Raw genomic sequence first — 12719 nt, 5'->3', positions numbered from 1 at the left:
CTCCCTAACAATTCAGACCCGGGGATGCAGCAGTGATGGCCCAAGTAACAGTTCCTGCTAACCACATGGGGGCCCTCAGTGAGTTTCTGGCTCTCGGCGTTGGTCCCAGCCCAAACTCAATTGTTGTAGGCATTTGGGGTGCAAACCAGCAGATGGAAGCTCTTGCTCTCTCTTCCCTCCCAATAAATAATTTTTTAAAAGAAAATCAGTTTGAAGCATTTGTGTGGGTCAATTTACAGCTTTTCCACCATGTTCCACTGATCCACGTATGTTTTTCTGCCCAAGCCACGTGTCCTAACTACTGCAACTGTATCCTACATTGTAAAATCAGCTAGTGTAGGGTTTAAACAGAAACACAATGACACATCCTGGCAAAGCATCACTGTCACAGTGAGAACACAAAGTTAGAGACAAGAGACACAGGTGAGGCAGGAGGCACTTCAGGGCAGGGTGCAGGAATAAGGCTAGCAAAGATTGCTCAGATACTGACCACATCACCCAAGGGAAGCCAAGAGTGCTCCGGTGGACTGAAGGTGAAGTCTAAGAGAGAGTCAGGGTTGACCCCAGGGCTTGGCCTGAGCCACTGGATGGACAGACAAGCCATCAACCGCAATGGGGACGGATGCGGGTGGGAAACTGGGGGTTCCACTTTTCACACCTCAGACGTGAGACGAGCATCAGACAGCTGAGAGGAGACGGGAAGTGGATTGTGGAATATGAGTGCAGCATTCTGGAGCAAGGGCTTTAGGTCTGGACTTAACAACCCAGGAGTCACCCCATGTTTAAAGCCATGACACGGACGCGAGGTTCCAGGCAGAGTGGAAAGTCCCGCGCCCTGGGGCCTCCAACACTGAGGTGGCAGAAGGGAGCCGGCGAGATGGGAAGAAACCAGAAGATGCCTCGGGAAGCCAAGGGCAAAGAGGGCCGGCCCTGGTCCCCCACACTCTGCTGCTGAATCAAGGGGAGCCGTGCACCAGTGAGTGGCGGCACAGGCGCCATGGGGTGGGCAGCGCTGATGAATTCCTGGGGTTTAGAAGCGAAGGGAGGAGGTAACCTGTGACCTCAGCCTCAACACCCCTTGCAGAGGGCTCGATCACACAGGGACAGAAAAGCAGAGGCAGTGCTGGGGGGATTCCGGAGAGGCTAAGCCAGCTGTGGGACGGGAGAGCAGCACTGCACCTGGCCACGCTGAGGACAGTTCTGTGGGGGGAGGGCCAGGAGAGGGGAGGCAGTGAGGGCCCGCAGAAGTGTCTCTACAGGAGAAGGGAGGGCTCTACTGGCCAGCAGCCGGAGGGCTTTGATGTAGAGCCTGGAAAATGTGCCTCCCTCACCCTTCACCCTCCTGCTTCTTTCTACGCACTGCAACAGGACCCTGACTCAGTGCCATCCTGGGTCCCTTGCTGACCCCACTACACAATCCAGATTTTCACAATTACATCTTGCTACTTGCTGAGTGCTAAAACCCTTGGGGACAGAATCCCGGGCTATTGAGCCACCACTCACTAGGCTAATCCTCCACCTGCGGCGCTGGCCCACCAGGTTCTAGTCCTGGTCAAGGTGCCAGATTCTGTCCTTGTTGCCCCTCTTCCAGGCCAGCTCTCTGCTGTGGCCCGGGAGTGCAGTGGAGGATGGCCCAAGTGTTTGGGCCCTGCACCCGCATGGGAGACCAGGAGAAGCACCTGGCTCCTGACTTTGGATCAGCGCGGTGCACTGGCCGTGGCGGTCATTGGAGGATGAACCAACGGCAAAGGAAGACCTTTCTCTCTGTCTCTCTCTCTCACTGTCCACTCTACCTGTCAAAAACAAACAAACAAACAAACAAACAATCAAAAAACCCTTGGGGACAGAATCCCAACAAACATCTTTAGAGGAAGAAGTCACATCCCAAAAAACCATCATGAGCCGTGTGTGTGTGTGTGTCGTGTATGTGTCGTGTGTGTGTGCCGTGTGTGTATATGTGTATATGCTGTGTGTGCCACATGTGTGTGCCGTGTGTGTGCATGTGTCGTGTGTGTGCATGTGTTGTGTGTGTATGTGTGTGCGTGTGTGCCATGCGTGTGTGTTGTGTATGTGTGTGCCATGTGTGTGCATGTCTGTGTCGTGTGTGTGTGTGCGTGTGTGCATGTGTGTGCCGTGAGTGTGTGCATGTGTGTGCAATGTGTGTATGTCGTGTGTGTGCATGTGTATATGTGTGTGTGCGGGCTATGAAAGAGAGAGAGAGTGTGTGTGTGTGTGTGTGTGTGTGTGTGTAAGCACAAGGAAGGCAGGAGAGCAAAACAGGCTGGGGCCCACGCACCCCCCTCCAGGGGAACCTCCTCTCCCACCCGCTGGGGCCGCGCTTACTGAGTGCCCGCCACGTGCCCTGGTGTGCTCCAGGAGAAAACCCACACTCGCTGGACAGAGCCAAGGAAAATCTCAGACACTGACTCGTCTCAAGGCTGGTGGAGAGGGAGGGCAGACATCTCCTAGCTGGGGGCCAGCACACACATGGAGCCGTGATGGCAAGAGGACAGTGACCAGGGAACTGGCACCAAGGTTGAAGGGCAGAACAAGTGCAGCTTGTTTGAGATAGAGCGAGGGCGTGGCGAGAGAGGGAGCCACAGGCTGGGGCAGAGCACCCAGAGCTTTTCAAAGCAGGGCAGAGAGATAGGATTTTATTGTAAACACAGGGGAGGCCAAAGAAAGGAACAGAGCAGAGCAATGCACTCCATTTTATTTTTCTTCCTCTATGTGGTTTCAGCGTACGTCACTAGAGCTGCAAGGAACAGGTGAAATACCGAGGGCTCACTCTGCAGTGGCCACCACGAGGGACAGGTCAAGGGCTCCAGTGCTAACAGCACAGGAGAGAGAGATGCTCCAACAGCTGCCGCAGGTGGTGACAGACCCACGGGGGAGAGGAAGGCAGGGGAAAGATCAGCTGGGCCCACTCAGGGATCTGCCCATCAGAGCAGTGAGCTCCTCAGATTTCCAGGCAGGGTAGCTATTCAAGGGGACTTTCCCTGTCGGCCGGGAACCTGCTCACAGGCCTTGGCAGGCTCTTCCAGAGCTCGCAGAGCCCTTGAGGACACCACCGACCTCTCTCCACTTAAAAAGCGCCCACGGCTGCTTCCCCACCCTCTGCTAGGCAACATGCTACCATATCCACAGCTGGAGAGCACGGCCCCCGCGTGGCCCGTGGCCTCCCAGAGGTTTTGCCTGTGTTCAGATCTTAGCATCACAGCTTCCCTGTGTTCCCCTGTTCCTACAGGGAAACATCAGCAACTCCACAGCAAGGGGCCGGCTTGGCCCTCCCAGCCATGCTGGTTATCTTCAAAGTCCCCAGGCCTCCTGCCTTGGCGCAGTTAGCAGCTAAGGACCCGGGCTTGGTGCTCCTTCCCAGCCATGACTGCAGCGTGGCAGGTAACCCCTGCGCCTGCCACACTTCCACGCCTTTAAGGAGGAGGCCACTTCTACCACAGCCTGAGGGCCATTTACAAGATTAAACACTGGCAAACTACTGGGCCATGCGAAAGCTCATGATGCTCAGTAGGCGTCCACAGCAGACGCTCTTAGCTCACGGGCAATTTTTAGAGAGCAGGAGGATTAATGAAAGACAATTGCTTAACACTTTCTGGAAGATGGGAAGAGGGGTTGCAGGCTGCATCTATTTTGGCCCATGCTGGACACAGCTGCACAAAGCGTGGTTCGCAGCTCTGCCAACACACAGGCGCTGAGACAAACACGGCTTTCAACCTGGGCACTCATGTTTCTCCACCACAAACCACACGCCAGGGATCAGGGACCGTGAGTAAGCCCGAGGCTGTCAGGCCCAGTGCCCAGCCCCACATGACTGCCCCCAGGACCAGAGACACACTCCAGATTCCACGCACAGGGGTAGGGCCTTCCCCATCACCAGAGAAGCCTGCTGTCCCCAGTCAAAGCCACTCACCACAGGCTGCACAGGCCAGATCCTACAGCCCAACCTTCAGCTCGTTCTCCTGGTTCCCAGATTAGAACTCGGGAAACGGTGTAGGCAGCCAGGTGAGGAAGACACTGAAGTGGGTATTCCCACGAAAACGAAGTTCGGAGGTAATAAGGAAGAAAGCAGAGCTACCAAGATGCTCACAAGTCTCGGACAAGGAGCCTGACTGGCACTGGGGACCACAGCTAAGGTTTTCAAAGGATGGACAAGGAGCCTGACTGGCACTGGGGACCACAGCTAAGGTTTTCAAAGGATGGACAAGGAGCCTGACTGGCACTGGGGACCACAGCTAAGGTTTTCAAAGGATGGACAAGGTATTAGCATAACCACACACAAAAGAATTTACATCCTTAAGATGCTAAAAAGAACCTCCCCATACATTTCCTCTTCTAACAACACACAAGTGCATAAATCCGAGCCAGGGCAGTGAGGCCACGAGCCCGGTCATGGGCGCCATGAGTGTGTATGTGCGTTCACCCAGGAGTCCCGCTCAGCAAGGAAACCAAACAGCAGAGTGTGTGAAGGGGGAGGAGCAGAGGCGGGCAGGATCCTTGTCCTTAACAAGGGCCTCCTGAGGGAACATTCTCTTCTATAGGGAGCCCAGCAGGGAAAGCTGCAGAGCACACAACGGTGTCCTGGGCACAAAATTCACCGGTGAGCAAGACGCCTGCGTCCAGAGCCGCCCGGAGAACGGCTGCCAGGCCACAGCTGGTGTCCAGCGCTGGGGAGCACGGCTCTGGGTGGCCTTGACTCTGTCCTTGGCGCTTCTCCACACCGTCCAGTTCCTCACGGTGATCAAGCATTCTTTGCCTCAGAACAGTAACACTGCATGTCTAAAATCTTGCAGAAAGTTAGGATTTCCTAACATGCACAGCATGGATTCCTGAAAACTTACATATTTCAGGTGAATACTTGAATTTTGAATTGTTTCTTTTTACTGGTTATCATCATTTCTGGGATGTGTTCCCGCTAAATAAACATTGGACATACCAAACAGAAGATAACAATTTATAAAAAAAAGCTTCCAGCAAAATATTGTCATGAGAATGCCTCCTCTAGACATAACACTTTCCAAGTGTTCTCGCACACACTGTTTCTCCCGGTGTTCACAGCACATGCAGCTGACACAATAGCCCATTTCCTCCCTCTGCCTGAGGTCATTGCCTCCACGACAGGCCTAAGCCGCAAGCTGCCTACCTACCCTAAACCAACTGGCCAGGAAGTCTGGTGGAACCAGGCGACAGCACTTTCTGGTTGTCTTCTATGATTCTGGAGTATTTCTACAATAACAAGAATCTGCACTGGGGCTGGTGCTATGGCACAGTGGGTTAAAGCCACAGTCTGCAGCACCGGCATCTCATATGGGCACCAGTTCTAGTCCTGGCTGCTCCACTTCCGATCCAGCTCTCTGCTATGGCCTGGAAAAGCAGTAGAAGATGGCCCAAGTCCTTCGGCCCCTGCACCCACATGGGAGACCCAGAGGAAGCTCCCAGCTCCTGGCTTCGGATCAGCACAGCTCCAACAGTTGCAGCCATCTGGGGAGTGAACCAGCAGATGGAAGACCTCTCTCTCTCTGCCTCCGCCTCTCTGTAACTCTGCCTTTCAAATAAATAAAATAAAATAAATCTTAAAAAAATAAAGTAAAAATAAGCATCTGCCTCCACTAGAAATCAGTGATTCACCCAGGCTGGCCTGCATAACCTGCTTTCTTTTCTTTACAATTTTCACCCACCTTAAAGACCACAAAAAGCAAAACGTAGTAATCTTGAGTGTTCTTTTTACTATTTTACAACAAAATAGTCCCTTGGAACCTCTTCTATACAGTTACCAAAACAAAACAAAAACAAACAAAAAATTCTGTAGAAATACAGAAATACATGAGATCCAGAGTCACCTTCTCCAGGTGGCCCTGGGAGACCTGGTTCTGTGTCCTGTTCCCCTAAGATTCCTAGGCCACCTCTACCAGAGATCCCTTTAGATTTTTCTCCCACCAATGTCACGTTTGCTAAGCTTTATTTACTAAACCAATACATTAAGTAAAAACTAATAATGTCCCCATTTTACATCATCAAAGGCGTATTTGACAACCACAGTTTTTTAGTATGAGGATCAGGATAGGATCAAACCCCTTTGCAGGCCAGCTGTGTAGCATAGGGTAAGGGCACCAGTTTAGGCAGCTGTGTCTGTTCCACACCTAGCTCCTGACTCCAGTGTCCTGCCACTGCAGACCCTGGGAGGGGCCGGTGTTGGCTCCAGGGTTTGGGTTCCTGCCACCCAAGTGAAAGGCCTAGATTGACTACCTGGCTCACAACTTTGGCCCAGTCCAGTCTCAGCTGTTGTAGGCATCTGGGGAGTGAATGAGCAGATGGTAGCTCTGTCTCTCAGATAGATAGATGGATGAATGGATGGATGGATGGATGGATGGATAGATAGATAGATAGAAGGAACTTTTGTCTTTAAAAACAAACAAAAAGGACACTTGCTTGCAAAAAGCAAAGGCACGTAGCATTTTTTAGTCCTAACTTGGCAGCCATATCAAGGGTAAAAATGTGTTGCTGTTTTTCAGAATTAAGGACAATGAGTTGTAAACACTCACATCTCTGCCCAGATCCTGGGAAGACTACAGTTCCCCAGGCTCAGAACCCCTGGTTTATGAAATCTAAGCAGCCATGATCACCGGAACAAGACAGTTCCTACAGCATACCCTCCCTACTCTGGAGACCACGGCCCAAGACTACAAAACCCATCGATTTATATGCAGCAGAAAGAATTCCAGGATCTCAGGACCACTAGGAAATGTTGCACAGAAACAAGTTTCCATTTTAACACGTAAAGGGGGTGGAGATTTGGAGAGAATTGTGCTTTATAAAACTTTGGAGCCAGCCCAAAGCTGCTTCCTGCACTGCCAGCATCCCATGTGGGCACCAGTTAGAATCCCGGCTGCTCCACTTCCCACCCAGCTCTCTGCTATGGCCTGGGAAAGCAATAGAAGATGGCCCAAGTCCTTCGGCCCCTACACCCACATGGGAGACCAGAAAGAAGCTCCTGGCTTTGGATCGACGCAGCTCCAGCCTTTGGGGCTCTTTGGGGAGTGAACCAGCGGATGGAAGACACCTCTCTCTCTCTCTGCCTCTGCCTCTCTGTAACTCTGCCTTTCAAATAAATTAATTAAAAAAATTTGTTTACCCAAAAAAAAAAATTTCTCAGGGCCGGATTGTGGCATACCAGATTAAGCTGCTGCCTGTGACACTGACATGCCATGTGGGCACTGGTTCAAGAGCTGGCTGTTCTAGTTCCAATCCAGCTCCCTGCTCATGGCCTGGGAAAAGCAGCAGTGGATGGCCCAAGTGTTTGGGCCCCTGCAACCCACTTGAAGACCCAGATGAAGCTCCTAGCTCCAAACCCAGGCACTGCGACCATCTTGGGAGTAAATCAGCGGGAAGGAGATCTCTCTCTGTCTCTCCCTCTCTGTGTAACTCTTTCAAATAAATATATCTTTTTTTAAAAAATTCTCAGGAAGAAATTTCACAAATCAAACTCCCACTGACTCAAAGGGATGAATCATGTGATACTTTGGTCCCTTCACGGCTCGTTTAGAAGTGGAATAAATGCTGCTGCCCAAATCAGAGGCAAAAATGCAAACCAGTTTTCCCCCCAACCCTAAATGCCCACATTTTCATTTCAGATGACTTCCTCTCAGAGTTCTTTAACCATCAGGGGTGTGGGACACGGTGCAGCGGGCTAAGCCGCCACTTGGGACGCCACATCCCCGCTGCTCTGCATCAGATCCAGCTTCCTGCAGACTCAGACCCTGGAGGCAGCAGTCATGGCTCAAGTGCCTGGGTGCCTGCTCTGCTACCCATGTGGGAGACCCAGATGGAGTTCTGGGGTCCTGGCTCTGGCCTGGCTCAACTCTGTTGTTCTGCCTTTCAAATAAGTAAATTTTTTTTTTTTTTTTTTGACAGGCAGAGTTAGACAGTGAGAGAGAGAGACAGAGAGAAAGGTCTTCCTTTCCTTCCATTGGTTCACCACTCAGATGACCGCTACAGCCGGTGCGCTGTGCTGATCCGAAGCCAGGAGCCAGGTGTCTCCTCCTGGTCTCCGATGCGGGCACAGGGCCCAAGCACTTGGGCCATCCTCCACTGCCTTCTCGGGCCACAGCAGAGAGCTGGACTGGAAGAGGAGCAACCAGGACAGAATCCGGCGCCACAAAGCCTGGTCATAATAAAATCACACATGACAAGATTCAATTTCACACATATAAACTCAAAAACTAGAACTCAGGACTGACAAAACGTATAGCTCAGAATATACGGTGGGGCTGGCACTGTGGCACAGTGGCTTAAGCTACTGCTTGTGACACCAACATCCCAAATGGGAGTGTCAATTTGAGTCCTGGCTGCTCCACTTCTGATCCAGATCTCTGTTATCGCACCTGAGAAAGCAGCAAAGACAGACCCAAGTGACTTGGCCACTGCTACCCTCATGAAAGAGACCCAGATGGAGTCCCAGACTCCTGGTTCCAGCCAGGACCAGCCCCAGCTGTTGTGGTCATTTGGTGAGTGAACCAGTGGATGGAAGGTATCTGTCTCTCTCCCTGGCTCTCCCTCCCTCCCTGCCTCTCTCCCTTTCTGCCTGTAAAATAAATACATAAATCCTTTAAAAAATATATGTAGGCAGGGGCCGGCGCTAAGGCACAGCGGGTTAAAGCCCTGGCCTGAAGCTCCAGCATCCCATATGGGCGCCGGTTCTAGTCCCGGCTGCTCCTCTTCTGATCCAGCTCTCTGCTATGGCCTGGGAAAGCAGTAGAAGATGGCCCAGGTCCTTGGGCCCCTGCACCCACGTGGGAGACCTGGAAGAAGCTCCTAGCTCCTGATTGGTGCAGCTCCAGCCGTTGTGGCCATCTGGGGAGTGAACCAACAAATGGAAGACCCCCCCCTCCCTGCCTCTCCTCTCTGTGTAACTCTGACTTTCAAATAAATAAAATAAATCTAAAAAAAAAAATGCAGGCAATAAGGCTTATAATCTTGCCTCCAAGCAAGTATTAGGCAGGAACCCAACACCTGCTGCTCTTTCTCCCGTCATTAATAACAAGCCCAGCTTCCTTCTCAGGTTCCTACCCTTCCTCCTGAACAAAACAGCTTTAGTTTAGGAGGGCAGAGCTCACATTGCACAACAGCTGAACTCCAACCTGTGTCCTTCTCTCCTGTTTCAACATCACCTGCCACACTTACACCTTTACCCAGAAACTCGCCCGAAACGCCGAGCTGCACATGTCGCCCAGCCCAGACCCCTCCCTACCACGGGAGCGGGTTAGAAATGAATCAAAGCCCTCCTGGCGGGTGACTGACTAGCGGTTGTTTGGTTTGATTCTCCCGGGAGCACTGTGAAGTGAGCACTGTCATCACCCTCCCGTTGTACAAACATGGACTCTGAGCACAGAGTGCAGGTGGCAGGCAGGACCTTGGCTGATCTCTCCACAGGGACGCGGGCGTGCAGGGACGGCCGTGGTACTCGAAGGAAGGGGAGACGCCGGGCCGCGGGGCGAGGGGCGGATTCAGAGCAGAGGAGGCTGCTAGCCCTCAACAACTCGACGCTCTCCAGAGCCACAAAGAACAAAACCTTCCACGCCGAGGTCATGCAGGGAAGACACATGGGCTTTCCTTATCGCGCAAAGACTCCCTGCGACTGCTGGAGTCTACTGATCAAAAAGGGGAAAGACAGGAAGGTGAGGGGAGAGAGTCAGGAGAACGGCCCACTTCTGTGCCCGAGGTCGGTCTGCAATCAACACTGCTGGTCCCATCAAAGGAAGGGAAAAGGAGGAAGCTGGGGAGAAGTAAAAGCAGCGGGGGGGGGGGGGGGGGGGGGGTGTCAGTGCTGCCTAAGATTTACCGCTGGGCGGTGAGCATCCCACGTGGAGGGCCTGGTCCCGAACCCAGTCATCCGACACCAGCTGCCCACAGGCACAGACCCTGGAAGGCAGCAGCGATGTCACTGGGCTCCTGGCACCCACGTGGGAGACCTGGCTGCACCTGGCACCTGGAGAGCCAGCCAGGGAAAGGGAGCGCCCGCGCCGGGGGTCCCTCATTCTTCCTGTAGATTCATGACTCGAACTCCCCCAGAGTGATGCGGTCCCAGAGATGGTCAGGGACAAGCACCGCTCGGAGTGGGCAGTGACAAGGATAATCTCATAAAAAACAACACGTCTGACCACAGGGAGTGTTCTTCTCCCTTGCAGGCATGCCAAGTTGCTTTACGAGGCCCGGGTCCCACCCGCCGAACTTTGACTCCCGGTCCCTGGCCTCTTCCTGGGCTTCAGCAAGCCGCAGGCCCGTGCTCGCCGCCAAGCTGCACCGGGCGCGGCTCGCGCAGGGAGCGCGGCCCGGACCCCGGCGCGCTGTCCCCAGCGGCTCGCGGGAGGGAGAAGCCCACCAAAGGCGGAGACCCCGCGCAGCCCAACTCGAGCACAGAGCGGATCTTCTCACCCTACTCACAGCAGGGCAGCTCAGCACCTGGCAGCAAGGCAGGACTGGGGGGCTGGGGGCTACAGGGGCTCCCGCGGCAGGAACGCAGGCGAGGGTCCTCGGCGCGTCCCCAGGTGCGCGGCCGTGGGCAGGGCTCCCCGAGACGCCCGCCCAGGGGTGCAGAGCCGGGACAGCGGTGCGTCCAAGGTGAGCGCGCTCAGCTGTGCAGACCAGGGGTGCAGCTCCCGCGGGGCGTGCGGCGCCGACACAGGGAGCCCCCCAAGCCCGGCCACGCGGCCCCCGGCCCCCCAACTTACCTCCTCCAGAAATTTGGTCAGATCGTACACCTTGTGGTGCAGGATCAGCCAGGTGCTTTTGCTGTGGTTGTGCTTCTTAATCTCTTCTAGGGTGTAGTACTTCACGTCTTTGTCTGACTGCGCAGCCATCTCTGCACGAGGCGGACCAGGCCCTGCACTCACAGCCGTACCGGGTGGAGCGGGGCAAGCGTCTCAACCAGCTCCGCCCGGGACATTCCCCGCGCACCCGGCCCGGCGCCCGACACAGGGCGGTGGCGCGGCGGAGGAGGGGCGGGCGCCGCGAGGCCCCCGAGGATTGGCCAGGAAGCTTATCGCTCAAGGGGCTCCGCCCTCGGCCGACCCTCTGCTCCAGCCCGAGCGTGCCCCGCGCCCAACGCGCAGGTTCTGATTGGCTGCGGGAGCTGCCCTTCACAGTCACCCGGCGGCGGGGGGGCGCGGGGGGCGCGGAGGGCGGGCGGGGCTTCGCTGAGACTGCGCAGACGGCGGCGAAAGATGCGCGGTGGGGGACAGGGTTCTCCCCGGGGAGGGTAGCGACCTCGGCACGCAGTGGCCGGCGTTTGGTGAGGGGCGGCCGTCAGTGGTCGTCCTCCGCATCCGCAGACGTTGCGGAGACGCTGGATGGGACGGGAGCCTGCCCTCGGCTTCCCGCGGAGCACACGTCCCAAATGCCCGCTGCGGACGGCGGGGTCGCGTCCCTGACCTCCGCCCGGGGACTTGAATTCTTCCCGTACAAAGTAGGGCATGAGTCTGCCGCTCTGAGGAAGCGTGTGCGCCTCCCGGCCGTCCGCTCGCGCGTCCTGAGGAAGCGGGAAGAAGCGCTCCTTCGACAGGGCACGCGGGCCCCTCCCGCAGTGGTGGTGGGCTGCAAAAGGCCTGGCCCCGGGGTGACCACGGAGTCCCTCCTGCCCGAGCGTCGGCAGGGCCTGCAGGCAGCCCTAGCCCAGGAGGAAGAAAAGCATTCCAAAAATACATGTGCGTCCCCTTGTGCTCGCCAGGAAAACATTCCCAAGTGTGACACTTTGGTATTAAGAGATGTTTCTAAGGACTGAGTAGTGCTAAGAAGGTAAACTGTTTGCACTGTGATACTCGGCTTGAGTCACGCATAATACACAGCTGCTTTATTTCACTCCAACCAATGCAAACGAAAACGCTGAGATGATGGCCTGGAAGTCCTGTGCTTTCTTTAACCTTTACTTCTCAGAGAATCACAGGTTCACAAGAAGCTGCGAAAGTAATAGAGAGGTGCCATGCACCCCACACCCATCCTGCAATGGTTACACCTTAATTTATAGCACAGGATCAAAACCAGGAAGTTGACATTCTGTACAGTTCTGTCCTGACTTAGGACTTGCGTAGATTTGTGTTACCTCCACTACCACTACGTCGGAACAGTTGTGGCACCACAAGGGCTCCCAGGTGCTACCCACTTACAGCCACACCCACTTCCTTTGCAAACCATCCTGACCCAGACAACCAGGCATCTGTGTTCCATGTACATAACTTTACCGTTTCAAGAATGTTATACGAATGGAATCATACGGCATACGGCCATTTGAGGATGGCTTTTTCACTTGGCGTACTATGCCTTTGGGATCCATCATTGTAAGTGTACTCATAGTTCCTTCTCATTAGTCAGTGTTGCTACATGGTAGGTAGGTGCCAGAGGATCACAGTTTGTTTAACCAATCACCGTCTGAAGGATATTTTCGTTGTTTCCGGTTTCAGGCTATTACAGCAAAGCACCTGTGAACAATCATACGCAGGTTTTTATGTAAACAGGTTTTATTTCTCTAGGATAAATGCCCAGGAATGACCACTGGGACATTTAGTAAGAGTATCCTGAATTACCAAACACCTTCCAGAGTGTATCATGCTATGTTCTTGTCAGCGGTGTGTGAGAGACGCAGCTTCCTGCCCTTCCCAACGTTTGGTCCCATCACTGTTGTTTATGTTACATATTCTTTTCTTTTTTAACTT

General features: G+C 54.1%; 1 protein-coding gene across 2 annotated transcripts in view; it reads right to left on the bottom strand.

The window, feature by feature from the left end:
• The window catches only part of CYB5A (cytochrome b5 type A), a 34474-nt gene extending 23538 nt beyond the window's left edge, over positions 1 to 10936 (bottom strand). The window contains exon 1 of one of the 2 annotated variants that reach the window (XM_017343659.4): positions 10743 to 10936. In XM_017343659.4, coding sequence (XP_017199148.3) covers positions 10743 to 10871 — 129 coding nt within the window. In that variant the 5' untranslated portion in view covers positions 10872 to 10936. 2 annotated transcript variants of the gene reach the window in all.
• Positions 10937 to 12719: the final 1783 nt, after the last annotated feature.

Source organism: Oryctolagus cuniculus, chromosome 10 (assembly GCF_051225735.1).
Source record: "Oryctolagus cuniculus isolate XC-2025 breed Fujian yellow rabbit chromosome 10, ASM5122573v1, whole genome shotgun sequence".
NCBI classification, from domain to species: domain Eukaryota; kingdom Metazoa; phylum Chordata; class Mammalia; order Lagomorpha; family Leporidae; genus Oryctolagus; species Oryctolagus cuniculus.
Note: the sequence above shows the minus strand (reverse complement) of the source record. Positions and strands in the feature narration are given on the sequence as shown.